Raw genomic sequence first — 19,072 nt, forward strand, 5'->3', positions numbered from 1 at the left:
TCTGAGAAGTCAGGGGTTCAAGCCTTAGCTTATGCAAAATTTTTATTTTAAGTGAATAAAATCCTTGGATCTAGATAGTAGGTTCTTGAATTATTGTGGTTAAAATATGACACAAAGAGAGCCTGTAGTATAGTGGCAAGGTGGCGTGTTGTGTAACTGTGAGGTCTGAGGTTCAAGTCTTGGGTTGCGTAATGGAGTATTTATTTTGCTGCTTGAACTGTGTAGGTAGTAGAGTTGGATTAAACTACTGCTAAATGGAGTTTGAACTGGTCATAGAGAGAATTGAGGAGGGATATTTGGAGAAATTTGAGGAGAGAATATTTGGATTTGGGGAGGTTGTTACTGTGGAGTTATAATAGTAGAAAATTAAAGGATTTGGGGGTTAATAATTGGGATTTTTTATTTTCTTTTCAATTATTTTTCTGTTCTTTTCCAAAATTTTAGAGGTTTGAATTCTCCCAATCCCATGCCGATTTTCTTTTTACTGATTTTCCTTTCTATTTTCCTTTCTTTCGTCTTTGGCACTTTTCGGTTCGGTGTGGCTCGATTGCTGTTGGTGTTCTTAGTGTGTGTTCTGGTAAGTTTAGTTAACGTGATTGAAATTTAGGCTCTGGTAATCGTTACTAAAGGGTTTGTCTTGTGTTAGGAGAAGATTAAGTGACTGGAGTTCTTGCCTACCGGAGTCTTCGTGTGTGGAATCGCCAATGTTTAGTCGAAGGTTCTGTTGGTCTCGGGAGTGTTTCGGCATCAAACCGCATCAGGTGTGTAAGAAAACTCTATAAACGATATCAGTGAAATACCAAGAACTGTGTGTAATCACGCCCCCTTAACTGTAAATTGGAAAAAATTGAAAAGCCAAAAATGATAGCGTTCGTGGCCACATGAGCGTACGAACGCTCGTGGGGTAATCCGAGCCCACGAAACATGGTGCTTGACAGTAGAGGCCGCCATGAGCATTCTCATGGGCTTAGGCCGAAATGGGCCACGTTAGGCCGAAATGGGCTGTGCGGGCTAATGGGCCCTACTCGGATGAAATCCACGAACTGTGGCTAATATTGGACTGGTCTATGTAGATCTCATAGCCGTGGCAAAATCTGGGCTGAACGGGCCACATGAGCATATGGACCCACTTGGGCCGAGTAATGGGCCTTGGGCCCATTTATACTGTTATGACCAAAATAACTCCATCGAGTAAAATGACCAAAATACCCTCATAGGGTAGAATGATTGAAATACCCTCGTAGGGTAAAATGACCGAAATACCCCTATAAGATAAAATAACAGAAATACCTCTATAGGGTAAAATAACCGAAATACCCCCATAGGGTAAAATGATTGAAATACCCCCATAGGGTGAAATGACTGAAATACCCTCATAGGGTAGAATGATCAGAATACCCTTATAGGGTAAAATGACCGGAATACCCCCATAGGGTAAAATGACCGAGATACCCCCATAAGGTAAAATGACCGAAATACCCCTATAGGGTAAAATGACCAAAATACCCCAATAGGGTAGAATGACCAAAATACCCCGATAGGGTAAAATGACCGAAATACCCCCATAGGGTAAAATGAGTGTTATACCCCTAGGAGATAAAATGACTGTTATGGCCTTATGTTATGTATGACTGAATTGCTCTATGATATGTATGACTATGATTGAGCATGACATTTTGCATACACGTATGATATTATGTCACGACATGTTGCATGGCGTTGGGATGTTGTATTTGGAGGAAGTATACTATACTGATAAGGTCGCACGGGTCGTCCAAGACGACTGTGGACCTATTAGTGTTTTGCCACATATATTGTTAGTGGCAGCTTTGCTGCGATACTATTACTGGCAGTTGGGAGGAGTACTTGCCGTTAGCAGAGTTTGCCTACAAGAATAACTTCCAGTCTAGCATCCAGATGGCACCTTACGAGGCATTTTACGGTCATAAGTGTCGTACTCCTTTATGTTGGACTGAGTTGGACGAGCAACATGTTCTGGGTCCTAAGTTGGTCTCTAAGACAGAGGATAAGGTTAGATTGATTCAGGATCATTTGAAAGTGGCTTCTAACAAGCAGAAATCTTATGCAGATTTGAAGAGGCATGGGATCGAGTATTCTGTAGGGGATTTCATTTTTCTCAAGGTCTCACCATGGAAGAAAGTACTGAGGTTTGGTCGTAAGGGCAAGTTGAGCCCTAGGTTTATTGGACCTTACCGTATTCTAAAGTGAGTGGGACCAGTTGTTTATCAGTTGGAGCTACCTCCGGCATTGGATCGTATCCATGATGTGTTCTATGTCTCTCTGTTGAGGCGTTGCCGCTCTGATCCTACTCATATTGTCCCTGTTAAGGAGATTGAGGTTAGGCCAGACTTGACCTTTGAAGAGGAGCCTGTCCAGATTCTGGATCGTGATGTAAAGCTTCTGAGGAGGAAGTATATTCTTTTGTTGAAGGTTCTATGGCGTAATCATAGCACTGAGGAGGCCACGGGGGAGCCTGAGGATACGATGCGTCATAATATCCTTATTTGTTCTTATTAGGTAAATTTCGAGACTAAAAATTTTTTAAGGGGTAGAGCAACGCCCCAAAAATGTATATTTTATTTTTGTAAAAATATGACACAAATATCTGTCTGCTTCAGTGGTTAAGTGTTTTAAGTATGTGTATGAGGTCCCAAGTTCAAGCCATGCCTTTAGCGAAATTTTTGAATTTTTCTGAGTAAAACCTCACTCTTGTTCAGTAGGCTTGTATTTGTTTGGTTGTAAGAATATAACAGAATGGGCCTGCTGGTCTGGTGGTTAGGTGGAGTGCTAATATGCTGGTGCTCTTGAGTTTGAATCTCTGTGCATTCAAGAGAGTTATTTGTTTTGTTATCTGTGTCGTGTGGGAGTTTGAAGAGAAGTAAAATACTGAAGTGTTTGAATGAAGTTTGAATTCGGTTGTTGTGGGAGTGTGGTTGACTATTTTTAGGAGAAAAATAAGGGATTAAGGGTGGTGGTTATCAAATATTCTATCAGTCTTTTCTTTTTATTTTTTTCCAAAAAAAAAATTTGTACATTTTCCCTTCCATTCTCCCTGCCGAATTCTCCTTTACCGTTGTTCTTTCTTTTTGTGTTAGAAAATCCATTTTTCTTCTTTTTATTGTTTTGACCAAGACGTGTCTCTTTGTTCGGGATTCTATTTGATCACTGCGTTTTCCCCATTTGGTAAGTGGCTTAACTTATTGTAGTTTGGCATTCAATTACCGACTTAAGGTTGTGATTTTCTATTTTGGACAGCAGACAATTGAGAATAACGGAGTCTTCCTCGTGTCACCTCGTAATTGAAATCACTAAGGGTGTGGGGTAAGCATTGGTCGCTTGATTAGTGCTATGGTCGTTCATATTTACATTTTAAAAACTCGTTTAAAATCTGAATCTGTGTTTGGGAATGTCAATTCTAGGTTATGAGTGTCTTGGGAGTGTCTACACGTCAAATCGAAACCAGGTGTGTACCCGAACGCAGAAAATGAGATTCTGCGAAAAGCTAAAATTGCTTGATGTTTAGATAGCAGCAGTAGGATAAATTTGACAAATCACCATAAATTGTGGAAATCGAATTAGAGGATGAAAAATATTTAATTAAATATTATTGAGTCTAGTTTTTCATAGAAGAAACGGTGTAAGTAATGGAGTTGTAAATCATGAGATATAATAAGTTTTGTGAGATAAGGTCAGAATGAATTCGGGTTCCCTTGTTCTGAATTTGGAAAATCATCAAAAATTGGATAAAAATGATTGGGGGTTAAAATTTACATGTTTAAAATAATAATGAGTCTATTTTCAATAGAAACAAATGATAACATCATCCAAATTTTGTACTAAGAGATAATGAATTTTTAGCAAAGAAGGGTCGAAGCTGTCAAACAATAGAACAAGGGTAAGATTGAAGATTTTACTATACTTATGGGCTAAACCAAAAATTTTAAAAATTTTATGGTAGAAAGCTATTTGAGTGTAGTTTTAAAGACATCAAGCAGACCTTAATTTGGAATTCTGTAGCTCAAGATATTAATAATTTAGGAACAGTGACTCAAGTAGACATAGTTGAAGGAACATATAAGTAAATAGTGAAAATATATATGAATATTTAGCGAGCACGGGTTACATTAAAAATGAACCACACGACCAAGGCCAATTTGGGCTGAGTGGGCCACACGGGCGTGTAGTTTGCTGGTATACTGAACTCGTTATATGTACTGATGTCCTGAGATAGCATGTCATGACTTGTATGTTCCGTTGTATAGGGTTAGGTTAATTATATTTGGAGGTCTACTCAAAGGTTCTTAAGCCTAAAATACTGACAGCTTAGCTGCAAATTACTATTTTGTGCCGCATTCGGTACTACCTAGAGTGCAGAGATGGGTGGGTTGATTTGATCCCCACATGGAGTGTAGGGTTGGACAGAGATGGTATGTAGAGGCTGGTTGGGTAGGACTTTGTTACTGAATACTACATGACTGCTACTGATACCGTGATGGGCTAAGGCCCTACTGCATATTTGATACTGTACTGAGATGGGCTAAGGCCCAAACTGTTACTGATACTGAAAAAGGGCTTAGACCTAGGACTGCTTTAACTGTGCACTGTGATTTGCTATTGTTTGTTTTCTGTGGGATTACACACTGAGTTTTCGTAAACTCACCCCCTTTTGTTTAAATCTGCACAGGTAATCCCCAGATCTACACGGATCGGTGCGGCAGAGGACTCGGCGGTGACCATGGTTTTGGACTTTCATGGTTTTTAACCCATATTTATGATAATTGGTTTTATATCTATTCTATTTTTACTAGCTAAGTTTTTGGGTTGTAATTGGACTTTCAGAATTTGGTTTTGGGTTTTAATTATCTTTACCTTATAGATTACAACTGCTAGTAGTAGGAAACCTCGGTTTTCAAAAGAAACAAATATTTTTTCTAAACGCACGATTGTTTAATCTATTTTAAAAGCTTCTGCAAACGAGTAACGTTTTCAAACTATCAATTAAATGAGCAACACAATTTTGGAACTAATAAGATATTAAGATAAGGAATTCAATGGAAATGGTTTGAACGCGACGACATGGTTTTCAAACACCCTATCATGTGACATCACTAGATCCGGCCATAACGTTTGGGCCAGGTTTGGGGTGTTACATTCTCTAAGTACCTGATTTAGTCCTGACTTGTTTCTAATACATGTTTTGGGTCTCGAGGACTCATATATGAGACATTATGAATAAAATCTGACACGAATGTTAAATAATATGATATGTCTGTATTTGATCTGTTTATCTCGGTAATGCTCCGTAATCCTGTTTCGGTGACGGATACAGGTTAGGGGTGTTACAAAAACCCTATTTACATGTCACTTATAACCGAATCAAAATAAAAAATTAGTTATCGAATAAGTTTTCGGATAGTGTGATTCTCCAAAGCAATCCAATTGGCAGTTCAAATTCGGTGATCTATAAGGAAGAAAAATCAACACAGGGTAAGTTTACGTAAAGCTTAGTAAGTTCATAATAAACTTTAACTTTAACTTTAACTTACCATAAATGATGAAATTTTAAACATTTTACAAGATAATTCAATAATATGGTCATGAGTTCATTAATTACCTATACACATCACAAGTCTCACAAGGTTGTGAGTATATATATAAAACATATGCATGAAAAAGATATTTCGTACATAAACCAACCATCACATATTCATTTCAAGTATTCATTTCAAATGTCTCATTTCACATGTCTAATTCCATATAACCATTTTGTATATTCCATTTCATTTTAAACATTTAACACCCGATGAACCAAATGAAATAACGTCAGATACACGAAAACAATGCTCACACAAAGTGTGCCTGTAACTATAATCGTAACTATAAATGCTCACACGAGCTATAGGTCAGGATGGTAGGCTACATGATGCTGCTCACAAGAGCTGTGGAGAATTCACAACAAAGGTAGGACCTCAGCCATCGGTTGGACATCCAAGACCAGCACCCGAACTGTAATATCCTTAATGACATGTTATTTGTATCCTAAGTATTCAAGCGGTTCATACGAGCCAATATCCATTCCAATTCGTTTAACTTTCTACATATCGTACCATTACAAGAATATATCCATATAGTTCCCATTTACGATCATAATCATTAACTTAGCTAACATGGTAATTCAAGTCATTTCATTAATTGCTTTATATCAATTAATCCAATTCGTCACTTATCAATTATTAAAAAAATGAACTCAATCACAACATATATAGATAATTATTAAATCAAAAAATAATAACTAATTAGTTAAACCAAATTATGAACTTACCTAATCTCAATAGCTACGAACACTTCAACGATAATTCAACAACTTTTCCTTTCCCACGATTATCAACCAATCCATTTCTTGACATGCAATTGAAATAGGCTTCGGACCAACCTCCCTTAATGCTCTAATGGTGTTTTCAGTTAAAGCCAACGAAAAGAAAGAAGATGATGTTAATGGTTTTTGTTTTATTCTTTTCTTAATATTTTAACATATATTCCTTTTTAATATAAACATTTAAACACATATAAAATTACATATTTAACACCCACTAGCCAACCACTATCTATAAATAAAGCCTAATTGTATTTTTAATCCTTCAATTCATACCTTTATAACCATTTAATACAAATAAATCAATAGGGATTAAAATTTTTAGCTTTTACGATTTAGTCCTTTTCTTTATAACTATCTAATCACCAAAATTTCTAGATGAAATTTCAATATACCTATATAATCACTCTGTAAATATTTAATAAAAACATTTACGGCCTCAGTTAATAGAAACGAGGTCCCGATACCTTATTTTCTAAAACCACATAACTTTAGGGACAAACCAGTTGTACTTAAATATTTATTCAATTACCAAAATTATCAAATCAAAATTTAATATAATATTATATTTGACTCATAATTATTAAGCAATAATATTTACGAACTCTCTTCTCTGATTTGTGGCCCCGAAATCACTGTTTCTGACACCACTAAAAAATGGGTTGTTACAAAATCATTCCACTATTGTATCATGACTGAGCTCTCCCAAACGGCATACCATTACAAAAGCAACTCGATCAATGCTCGTCCGATGACCTTTTCATAAATGTGTTACCCTCATAGGAAATCCTTCATCTCTTTGGGATAATATCCGTTCTCCCAATATAATCATATTTTATCTCATGGTAACCATTACATCTTCCTTCTTGAAAATTCAATTACCATCAAATCGTAATCAAGTCATTCATCACAAAGATGAACAACCCGTGACAATGTTTACTTTTCATCAACCATGTAATGAAAATGAGAGGATATCATTTACTCATGTCTCGGGCTATGAATTCCACTGTTTTGAATGACGCTACATGCTGTAGAAGTAGTCACGCATATATAGCCTGTCATCTACTGAGGATTTAGGTATGCCACACTATTAGCATCACAAGTGAATAAATCCATAAACAAATTCAAAATCTATTCTCCTTGGTTCTAGTCTGATTTACTCTCAATCCAATCAATCACATCTATGTCTCTATCTTCTGGGAGTCCTCCGTTCTGATGCCTAAGATAAAGAATCTCCCTAATTGGACTTGATAGACGACATATTAATCTTTCAATCGGTTTTCTCATTTCCAATTAAACTAAAACAAATGATATAATAATCTCTAATCATCTAACCAATATGCCTCAATGACACCATATCACAATAAGATTATATAAGTATTGCAAACCATTCAAGTCAATTAGCACAAATCTATTCCAATCTTATCACATTAACCCAACCATTTAAACACTTAATTTTGAACATTTGAGACCTTCAACTATTGTGTACCATAATGCTATTTTACTTACTTAAAGCATTCAAGCAAGGCATACAAAACCGACCACATACTTGGCACAAGTCGTAAACACATCCAAGTAAACATTTATACCTTTTAAGTTTTATATGCATATCATAAGAACATTCAAAATTAACATTACATATAGACCATTTTATCATCAACCAAAATAAACACTTATTCATGTCAAAGCCTATATACACGTCGTATAACGGGATCTAGAAAAATTAAATACTACCAAATCGAAAGCTTGATAATGTGAATTCTGGTGTGATCCAATCGCCACACTCCGTAAAGACAACTACAAAATAGTAACGTAACCAAGTGAGCATTTCGAATACTTAGTAAGTTCATAATAAAATAACTTAACTTACCTTGTCAGTATAACAATTCAAGTAATTGAAACATAAAGGTAGAGCATGTCATTTCTTTTTTGCATCCTTTTTTATATGTATTCATAAATCATCCCACAAGACAACCTATAGGTTAGTACCTCACATGATAAGATCATAGGATTTAAATTTATATATTTGTACAACCAAATTGCTTTACGTCATACTATTCAACCTCATTCAATATTAGAACATGTCAATAGAATTCACATTCAATCATTTCATTACCACTTTTTTTTTGTCTGGAGAACTATAACAATTTAAATTTGATTACATGGGACTAATTTACTTCCACTAACTGTAAAGTCGGTTTACTAATACTAGCTTTATTCGATGTTGCTCACTCAAGTTGTCGATAATTTACAACATGTGTCGGATCTTAGCCATCGATAAAGAATAATTTGATTTGCTCACACAAGCTGGTATATTTTGGCTACTCATACAAGCTATAGGTTATGTTTACTTTTGCAACTTTATTCGATACTACTCACTTGAGCTGTCGATAATCCGCAACACATGTTAGATCTCAGCCATCGATAAAGAAATCCCTGACCAACACTTGATTTCTTTTTTAACCTTAATGGCATGCCATTCATTTTCCAATCATTTACTAAGTTCAACTAGCATCGTTGCCATTTTTATGTCATTACAAACTTTGAAAATGTATACTCACTTTTCACCTTTTGAATAACAATCTATATTTATTTTTAACCATGTAACATCATCATATACATACAGAAATCATATACCAATTTCACATATAATCATTATCATGTATCTATTCATATTAGTCATTCATTTCATGTTTACGATTTAGTCCCTTTGATGTCAAAAGACATTATTTACCTAACATTTCGAACTAAAAAGTAAAAAAACATCACACAAACATAACATGAATTAATAAATTTAAGTTTTTTTATGAACTTATCGGGTGCAAACAGCAACAATAGAAGTGTCAGAGACTAATCTACAATTTTTTTATTTTCCTTGATTATCTACCAATTGGTTCAAATCTTGATCAACCAAGGACTTAAAGTTTTAAGCCCTAAGACTAATTCACCCCTTGAAAAAAAGGTGACTTTCGTGAAAGAAAAAGAAGATGAGAAGGCATTTCTCTTTCTTTTCATGTTTTGTTATATTTTATTACTTTATTTTTCTTAATTTTTAAATTATAACATAAATTAACAATATTATAAGCATAATGAACCACCAACTGTGCACTCATATTCCAAAAATGTTCTAATTTTTATTTATTGCTTAATTTATTTGCTAAATAGGCCTTTTAGCAAATAAAAATCTGTAGCGATTGATTTTAAAAACTTTTACGATTTAGTCCCTATACCTTAGTTAACCACAAATTCGAAAAAATTACCTATAAAAAATTCAATTAATCTATATAAAAACTCTGTAAATATTTAATAAAAATATTTACAGGCTTGATTTACGGAAATGAGGTCCCGATACCTTATTTTTCAAAATCACTGACTTTTGGGTCAAAACACTTGTACTTTGACTAACTATCAAATCACTAAAATTCCAGAACCAAAATTCAATATAAAAAATAATAAAACAATACATATTAATAAATAATATTTACTTACTCGATTATCAAAAAACAAGATTCTGAAACCACTGTTTCTGGCACCATTAACTTTCGGGCTGTTATAAGTCTAGCTAGCTAATAACTAAGTGTTATATTACATAAAGTCATAATTCAAGGTTAATTACACTTAACTATACCTAGGAGGTCTAAAATTGAATAGCAATCAAAAGTATAACAAATATTAATTCAATGAGATAAAGTGGTTGATTGATATTCATGTTGCTAATTAATTCTTGAATTAGGGATCTAAATTGCACAAACTCCTAATTGGTCCAACTTTACCTCTCGATCACTATTTTACCCAATTAGATGATTTAGCTTGGTTTATCTCTCGACATCACTAAACTAAATCAAGAATAATCAAATTAGGTGTCAATCCTCTCAGTCTCACCTATCTAAATGTTCCCCTAGAGGTGTCAATTCTAAGTTCTGAAGTCTATTCGATTTAGTCTAATTTTTACAATTTAGTCTCTTACCTTAAATTTAATCATGCAGCATTTCAATTAACCAACCACTACAAAACTTAGTTCTTACTCATCATCAAAATACAAAGACCAACCAATTTCATGTTTAAATGATTCATCAAGTAACCACAATAAAAAGGGCAAAGTCTAGAAATGCTTAGTGACTCTTGAAGGAGTTTTTGGTGAATATGATGACAGCAAAAATGATGAAAAATCCACAGGCCAAGTTAATATTTTTGCACTTTTGCTAACCAACAAGAAGTAAATCTATTGAATGCTTTAAGGAAAATCCCAAAATAACAACGAAGAGTCTAGTGCATATTTGAAAGAAAATTAAATGAGTAGTAAAAATAAAGAAGAAAACATCAACAACTAACTACTAAGCTAAGAAAGGAAAACCTAGAAAACTAAAAATGGTGAGGGAATAAAAGATGTTGAAAAAAATGATAAAAACATCCCCCCTTTTGTTGTGGTATAAATATGCCTTAAATACATCATATTCCCTAACCCTAATATTGACAAAAAAATCCCTTAAAACGAATGATGTGACTTGATTTGAGTTTGCATAATTTTTTTATTTTGGGTCTCAAAAGAAGTAAAACATTAGAAAATTTATTATTAACACTAAAAGCTAAGAATCACTAAAAAGCATTAAAAAGACTCATACACTACTTGAGAACAAACTCATTAAGTATTCAAGAGTGTCTAATTTGACATATCAAATTACAACAGATCAATAATCATGTTAAGAAAATACCCTATTTAGAACAACTCCTAATCGAAATTACTCTTACTCGAAAGAATTTCTACTAAGAACAACTCTTATTCGAACAACATTTACCAAGAACAATTATGTTGACAATAGCTATGGAACAACCTTTATAAAAATATATATATTGAAAACAAATCAAGTTCAAAACATATTAGAACAACCCTTAATTAATAACAACTCATGTTCGAAAGACGTTCCACATAATTTATTTCTTATATCACTACTTTACCAAAGTAGAAGAAGTGGAAATAACCCTAAAATATATCAAGTTTTTTAGTTATGTTCACTCTTAGATGTTCCAAAGAACTTGACATGATGGATCATATGAAGAGAAAGTTAAGAGGTTTCCTCTTATCTTTTTCCTACAATATTAAGTGATTGTCACTTTTCTTTCAAAATATAATGAACTCTTATTTACTAGTTGTCATTATCCATAATTTTAACCCTTTATTAATGAAAAAAATTAATGTCTTTTTGAACTGGAAAATCTCTCTCATTATTCTTATTTAACACCTAACTTTGTACCTCCTAATTTTGAAATTTATAAATAAGAGCTCTTCACAACTCATTAATGGCTTTTGGACATTTTAGCAATTCTAACTCCTAAACCCTCTTCATAGCTATCTCAACCTTTTCCTTTACTTGACGTTTTTTTCAATCACCCTTAACCTGTAATGCCCCAAAGTTTGTATATTTTTTTCGTATATTTATGACACAAATATCTGTCTACTTTAGTGGATAAGTGCTCTGGGCGTGTGTGTAAGGTCTTAAGTTCAAGCCTTGTCTTGGGAAAATTTTTGTAATTTTCTAAACAAAGCCCTATCACTAGTCAATAGGCTTATAATTAAATTTTGGTAAAATATGTTAGAATGGGCCTGCTGGTTTGGTGGTTAAGTGGAGAGTAAAGGAATAAGAGGTTTGAAGTTCAAACCCTAACTTTTGCAAATGAGATTTATTTTTACTGCTAGTGTTGTGTGGGTGTTGTAGTTTGACCTAAATTCTGTAGTGTTTGAGTGGGTTTTGAATTCGATTGTTGGGGAAAGGTGTTGGAGTGATTTGGGGAGAAAAATAAGGGATGAAAGAGTTTCAAATTATCACAAATTGGGTACTGGCAAGTTTCGGCACTCCTCCTCTCACACTCTCAACTTTCTATCAGTTTTTCCCTTCTGCTTCCTTGTTTCTCTACTGAGTGTTTTATTTTTTTCTTATTTCTTCTTTTTCCAAATCATTTCCACTATTTTCTTTTGCTTTTCTTCCCCACTTACCGTCATTTTTCCTCCATCAACTCCCATTTGTTGCTGCCGAATTCCAATTGCCGAATCTCGTTTGTTTTTCTTCCCAAATTTTGGCTGCTATTTCTGTTCTCTACTTGGACGCCCCTTCCTGAAGTGTTGTCGAGATATTGTTCTGTACTACTGAGTGCCAAAATCTCCCCTTTTATTCTTTATCTTCTCCCCCTTTCGAATTTATCTCCCCATCCCATGGCAATAGTACTTTCGGCCTCTTCCTTGGCGATTCTTTGCGTGGTTTTGGTAAGCAAGTTGCTGGTGTTTGGTAAAATTGTATTTGTTAGGGTTCTAATTAGTATTCTGTTATCTTGTTGGGCAACAGTGGATTTTGGAGAAAGAGACTCATTGCGAGTGGAACCTTAGTCGAATCGTTCGAAACGTCGAGGGTAAGTTTGAGAGGTTGCGTAATAAGATGAAATCTTCAATTAAATTCTGTTTGAATGCGTTTCAAGGGATGGATCTAGTGTTTATCGATCAATTGATAGGTATTGGAGTGCTCAGGAGTGCAATCGCTTCGAAAACGGTTCAGGTGTGTAACCGTAACACTATAAACGGGAAACAACAAAAAGCTGAAAAGTGAGGCTGTCAACGCCGCACAGGCATGTGGCCGTCTGTGTGGTAGGCCGTATGATTGAACACGAGTGTGTCATCGACGAGGCTAGCCGCGTGCGATACACAGGCCGGACCGAATTGGATCGTGTGGGCCACACAGGCGTGTAGGCCCACACGGGTGAACCACACGGACGTGTGGGATTTTTGGGCCAAGCCATGTGATCTACACGGGCAAGACAAATTTGGGTCATGTGGGCCACACGAGCGTGTGGGCCCACACAGGCGAACATCATGGGCTTGTAGGCCCATTTTCACTGTTTTATTACTAAGGTTGCACGGGTCGCCTGAGTCAACTGTGGACCTACTATAGGGTCGGTAAGCTTACCTAGACCCCTAGTTGACTAAAATGACTATATGACTGATATGATTAAGCATGATGATGTCTCACTGATTTGATACTGTATGCCAGGTTTACATGGATGATATTATGTATAGCATGTCATATTTGTATATTGCATTGCATTGGGTTAGGGATTATAATGTTCGGAGGAAGTGTACTGAAAGGCCTTGAGCCTAATTTACTGGCAGCTCAGTTGCAAACTACTGTCTAGTGCTGCATCCGGTACTTTTTGGAGTGTAGGGATGGGTGGGTTGATTATATCCCCACATGGAGTGTAGGGTTGGACGGAGTTGGAGTGTAGAGGCTGGCTGGGTAGGAATTGATACTGCATAACTGTTACTATACTGAATATTGATATTGTAATGGGTTAAGGCCCTAACTGAAATTGAAACTGTTACTAAAATGGGTTTAGGCCCAGACTATGATTGCATTCTAACTGCTTGTTTATATGGAGATTACACACTGAGTTTTCGTAAACTCACCCTTCTGTTTTATCTGTACAGGTGATCTCCAGACTTAGGCGGATTAGAGCGACGGAGGACTCAACGGTGGCCACACGACCTCTTTTTACTATTTTGTATTTAATTAGGTTTTTAAACTTTTATTTGGGGTATTTTACTGTAATAAAGGCCTCTATGGATTTTCGCTTAAAATTTGGATTTTATATTTAAAAGAAAAACTTCCGCAACGTATAATGTCCTGAAAACTAACAATTAACTAAAAATCACAATTTTAGAATTAATAAAAGATAAACTCTAAACGAAAAATGAATTAAGCGAAGTTACGGTTTATCCAACACAAGCTACAGTTTTCAAACACACTACCATGTGAAATCACCAGATTCGACCATAACGTCTAGACCGGGTTTGGGGTGTTACATAACCTCTTCACAATTTGTAAAGGGACTTGGATATTTTAGCAATTTTAACCACCACATGTCATTGCACTTAGTGTTACAGTTCTACTCCTATCTTTTTCTCGCCATCTTTCGGTATATTTTGTTTCATTAATTTGTAACGGTTCCTCTATTCATCAAAGAATGTTCTCCGATTACATTTTTGGAAAATGAAGAATCTTTTCGAGGATATGATCGCGTATCAATCGTCTGAATCAAATACTCTAATGTAAAACTAAAAAGAAACGAAGAAAGGTTGCATACTTGCATTTATGTTATTTGGAAATGGAGTGTATTTTTATATATAAATTAACTTTGATTGTGTAAACTGAGAAAGAAAGAACAACCTTTGCCTTTTGCTTCGAATACGACAATCGGAAACATCAGATGATGAAGCAATCCTACTTAAAACCACATCCAATGACTGTTTTAGAGTGGTTGGTGAAACTCCTTCACCACCTTCTTCTTCTTCATCAATGCTATTGTAGCAAAGGATGAAGTTGCATTTCATTCTTCCACCAACACTTGAAATGTCAGCTTTAATGGTGTTTAGCCTTTAACCCTTTGAGGATTTTGATGAGTTCAGTGAACACTTCAGGTCGGTCATCCCAACATACCGAAGCCCTGATGAAGATCTTGTCTTTGCTGTCGTTACCTTGTCTTGAACCGTTGGGATTTATGTCTTGGGGACGATCCCAATCTACTTCATCCATTTCTGTCGGAATATTGAAAGCTTTGCTGATTTCTGCCGCTTTTCGCTTTAGATCCTTCACTTGTTCCACTGCACTTTTCAGCAAAGCTGCCTTATCCATCTGTAAAGAAAACCCAAGTTAGGTTTTGAGCGAATTAAACTGTAGCTGAAGAGAACAATTTTGATAGGAAGTGAGTACCTTGTGAGACATGGGGATGAGTTCTCTGAGAGCTGAAAGCTGTGCATTAATCCGATCCCTGCGACGTTTCTCAGCTTGACTATGACTTGTGTAAACTGTTGTAGCTGTATCTTCTGCAATTTCTTCAACTGGTATCGTCCATGGGACTATGAAAGAAGAATCATTGCTTACTTTATCACTGAAATCAGTCCAGCTAGAAGATTGGTAATAATTCTCCATGATCAAAAGCTAATCTGGAACCCCAATCCACCAGGGTTTTATTAGGGAATTGGTAAAGGGTACTGTTTCCTGAGCAAATAATGTGTGATCTTCATATTCCGATGGTGCGTAACTTTCAAATTAAAATCATGTTTGGCCTTATTTGCCTGTCATTTCAATTAAAGTGGTTAATTTCGATGATTTTTATGGCTAAAGAACATGTTGGGATTAGGATGATGAATCGAATAATTTTTTGAGTGAATTTTTTTCCGAAAAGTAGACGTAGAGTGAGGTAATTTTTTTAAAGTAGTAATTCGTTCTAGTAAATGAAATTATCATTTTATTATTTTATATATATAAACTATTAAAAAGATAATAATGTAATAATGTAATATAGAAAAATAATAGTATATTTTATGTTTAAATATTTTTTAAAGAATAATATTTAAATATTTACTTTAATTTTAAAAGATTGAAAATATTAAAGATAAATAATAAAAATTAAATTAAAGTAGAGCGTGATGAAGTGGGATAAGACAAAGATGGATATGTCCAACATTCATGGAAGTAATAATGGATTTAAAAATTATAAATCTATAGTGAAATGGAGCGAGTGGTGGAGTAAAACGTTCCAAGTGTGAAACGATAATGGATTTAGTAATATTTACTTGCTACATTATCATCGCTACGATGGTACGTCAAAGCATTAAAGTGTAATGTGGGGATATAAATGTGGAGAAAATGAGAGTTGGCAAGGGAAGTCATGGATGAACTGTTTTTTACACTGTGTTTTAAGCACATTATCTAGAAACAGCATCTTCTTTCTCCATCAACTGTTTCTCCTTTTTTAAATCCACACCAAATCACCCATTTCCTACATTGGGTTATTTCTACCGGATGTCCTAGTAAAAAATCTATCAATCAAGTTTTTCTGTTAGTGCATCCATTAACTTGGATGTTAAAATAATTAATGCAATTAACCCTACTTTTAATATTGTTAATGTATTGATCTAAAGATATTACTATAAGTATAAAATAGAAAGGACTGCAAATCTTAAGGATAGTTATATGGATGGAATTAACTCGGGTTCATTTACTTTAACCACTTCAATTAGCAACATTGATTTAAATGCTAGTTGATTGCACCCGACCCGAGGTAGTTCTCACGGTGAATACAATCCGACAATATTTGCATCAACAAATCGATTATTTTAGGTTTTAATCCCCGACATTGCAAAATTCTGGTTGCTTTTCTGTAAGTTTTAAACGTAGTTATGCCTATGGCATCCTACAAGCGCAAAACAAGGCCGCCTAAATTACCATTCAACAGTTAGTCATGATGTAGGAACTTCAATGGACACTCAATTAGCAACTCACCCTAAACAAGTATTAAAGATTTAGACGGCCTTCTATCAACCGCTTGTCATCTTCAAGTTCTCTCCAAGACTCAGACACTTGTACTTGTAAATACTCGAGTTTGACTCAAACAAGTGTTTGAGCTATTAAATGAGTCAATTCAAGTATCCAGGCAACGGTTGAATACAACAAGTTTAATGAAAAATCATGCTTCATTCATTATAGAAGATAGAACAAATCCATAACAAAGCATATGCAGTAAACTTAGATTTCATTTCTGAAATGCAAAACCAGATACACTAAACCGAGCAATGTGACTCTAAAGCCTACCAAAACTAGGCAGTAAATTCAATCTGGCCAGCAGCACTTTCAACAGCTCCTGTAAATCGTAATCTCTAAGTTCGGGCATTAACGATACCTAAACTATTCCAGAAGTCACTCTAAGTTGTAACAAGCCAGTTAATATATTAGGCCAGAGAGGTTCAGCATTGATAATAAAACATCATTCACACAATTTTTTTATACATTCATGTATAGATGGCTTATCGAAAAGTTAAACTCGGCTGCATAATGCTTGGACATCGATAGTACCTGAAATCAAAGATGCCATGTGATCTTCAACAATACTTTTGACCTTGTACCTCATTCTTGCCCTTCATCTTAATACTCATTAAAATGTATGGCTCCAACTTTCCATACTATGTAAGTTGTCGTGAACATTACCGTGCTGATAAAAACGACCGAAAAGATGATTACAAGGAGATCATTTCCCCCTGGAAACTGAAAAGTAAGGCCTTGCTTTGGCATTCCTCGTTTGCTGTCATCAAACAAATTTGTAGGCGCTTCGGGAAGCCGAGATCTCTTTTTCCCCTTATCACTTTCCCTCATAGCATCCAGTACATTACTTCCCATCTCTGATTTAGATAGCTTTGACTCTGCGTAACGGCTTAGAACCCGAGCTGCCCTTAATCTTTCTTTAGCCGTTAGAGATACTTTTTTTGTTGTGGACTGTATATTTGGAGGTGATGAGGCCTCCTGCATCGGAGTTGAAGAAACCATTGAACCATTACTAGGCTCAGAGGTAGGGGAGCGCGATTCATTATCCAATGATGGGGGATTCAGGGCTGAAATTCGATCATCAGAAACCAGCTTCTCAGCATCACCAGAATCCTTTATGCTGCTATTCGCGACTAGTCGGTCTCTGTCTTCAACTGAAAGACATAATCCCCTTCTTTTTTGGTGTACAAGTCCCCCGGAGCCATACAGTTGAAAGGGAGATACACTGGGGTTGGCCTTAAGTACCGAAGCTCCTCCAATACAGGATCTCGAGACATACTGCTATTCAGAATTGCAAATATATAGACATAAAACTAAATTAAAAAAAGTTCAAACCCATCAAAACACTATTATGGAATGTTATCAGCAGGAAAATACAAAGCCAGAATATGCAGTGTAACCAGAATAATGTTATAATGTGTAGCATAATATAATATATAAGGCAACAAAGTTTGACAAGTTTTTACATATGAAAATGAAACAGGCTAAAATCAACAATCATTCATCCAAACCACCATTAAGATTAAATAAAGGAAAAGGAAATCAGGCTAAGAAAACAGGTTCTTGCATTAATCCACTTTTGGTTTTTTGGCTTATCGCTAGAACTACTGAAAACATGAGAATCCAGTTTAAAAAAACAACCAAATATGGCATAAAAAGCTTTTATGGAAACAAAAGAAACCAATCCCATTAAGAGCAAAAGTAGTAAGAATAATAAAGAAACAAGAGATAGATATGAGTTGCTCACCTTTAAATTAAACCCGAAGACTGAACTTAGAGAGATAGCCATGCTTTGGTTTGGTGGCTACCACCATAGAAGAGAATTGAGAATTGAGAAATCAGAGAAAAATCTACAGATGAAGGGCGCGCTGTGTTTATTATGTGGCGATGAAGTGAAGTAACGAAATCGAAAGAGATCAGCTGTTTGATTCTAGCACCACCGCCTCTCAATGAGCGTGAATGACACGCCCTGATCTTTGGCGTTTTTTCTTTTAAGGGTAAACTACAGAAATCGTCACTTATATTTTGTTTAAATTACGTTTTGGTCACCAAATTTAAATTTGTTATGAAATGGTCGCTAAGGTTATTGATTTGTAACTTTTTTTTGTCACTTATTAGTCATCAACCGCTATGTTAAATCATCATTTTGAAGGAAAACTCTAGATCAAATTGCACATCTAATCCCTATACTTTTTTTAGCTATTTAATTTTGTTTTCTTTTTAACTTTCTTTATTCTTTTCCTTTTCCTTGTATTATTTTATTTTCCTCATCCTTTTCTTTCTTTTAAAAAATATTTGAGAAGTAAAAGAAATA

At 35.1% G+C, this 19,072-nt stretch overlaps 1 protein-coding gene and 1 pseudogene across 1 annotated transcript; both read right to left on the reverse strand.

Moving 5' to 3' along the window:
* Nucleotides 1-14,499: 14,499 nt before the first annotated feature.
* On the reverse strand, nt 14,500-15,599 carry LOC105780333 (transcription factor bHLH51-like; annotated as a pseudogene).
* A 1,356-nt stretch (nt 15,600-16,955) lies between these two features.
* LOC105780334 (uncharacterized) lies at nt 16,956-18,670 on the reverse strand. Its single transcript, XM_012604594.2, has 2 exons — nt 18,506-18,670; nt 16,956-18,036 (listed from the first exon to the last, which is right to left on the reverse strand). The coding sequence occupies exons 1-2, from the start codon at nt 18,545-18,547 to the stop codon at nt 17,362-17,364; spliced, it is 717 nt and encodes a 238-aa protein (XP_012460048.1). The 5' UTR covers nt 18,548-18,670; the 3' UTR covers nt 16,956-17,361.
* Between the last annotated feature and the right edge of the window lie 402 nt (nt 18,671-19,072).

This window comes from Gossypium raimondii, chromosome 4 (assembly GCF_025698545.1).
Source record: "Gossypium raimondii isolate GPD5lz chromosome 4, ASM2569854v1, whole genome shotgun sequence".
Taxonomy (NCBI): domain Eukaryota; kingdom Viridiplantae; phylum Streptophyta; class Magnoliopsida; order Malvales; family Malvaceae; genus Gossypium; species Gossypium raimondii.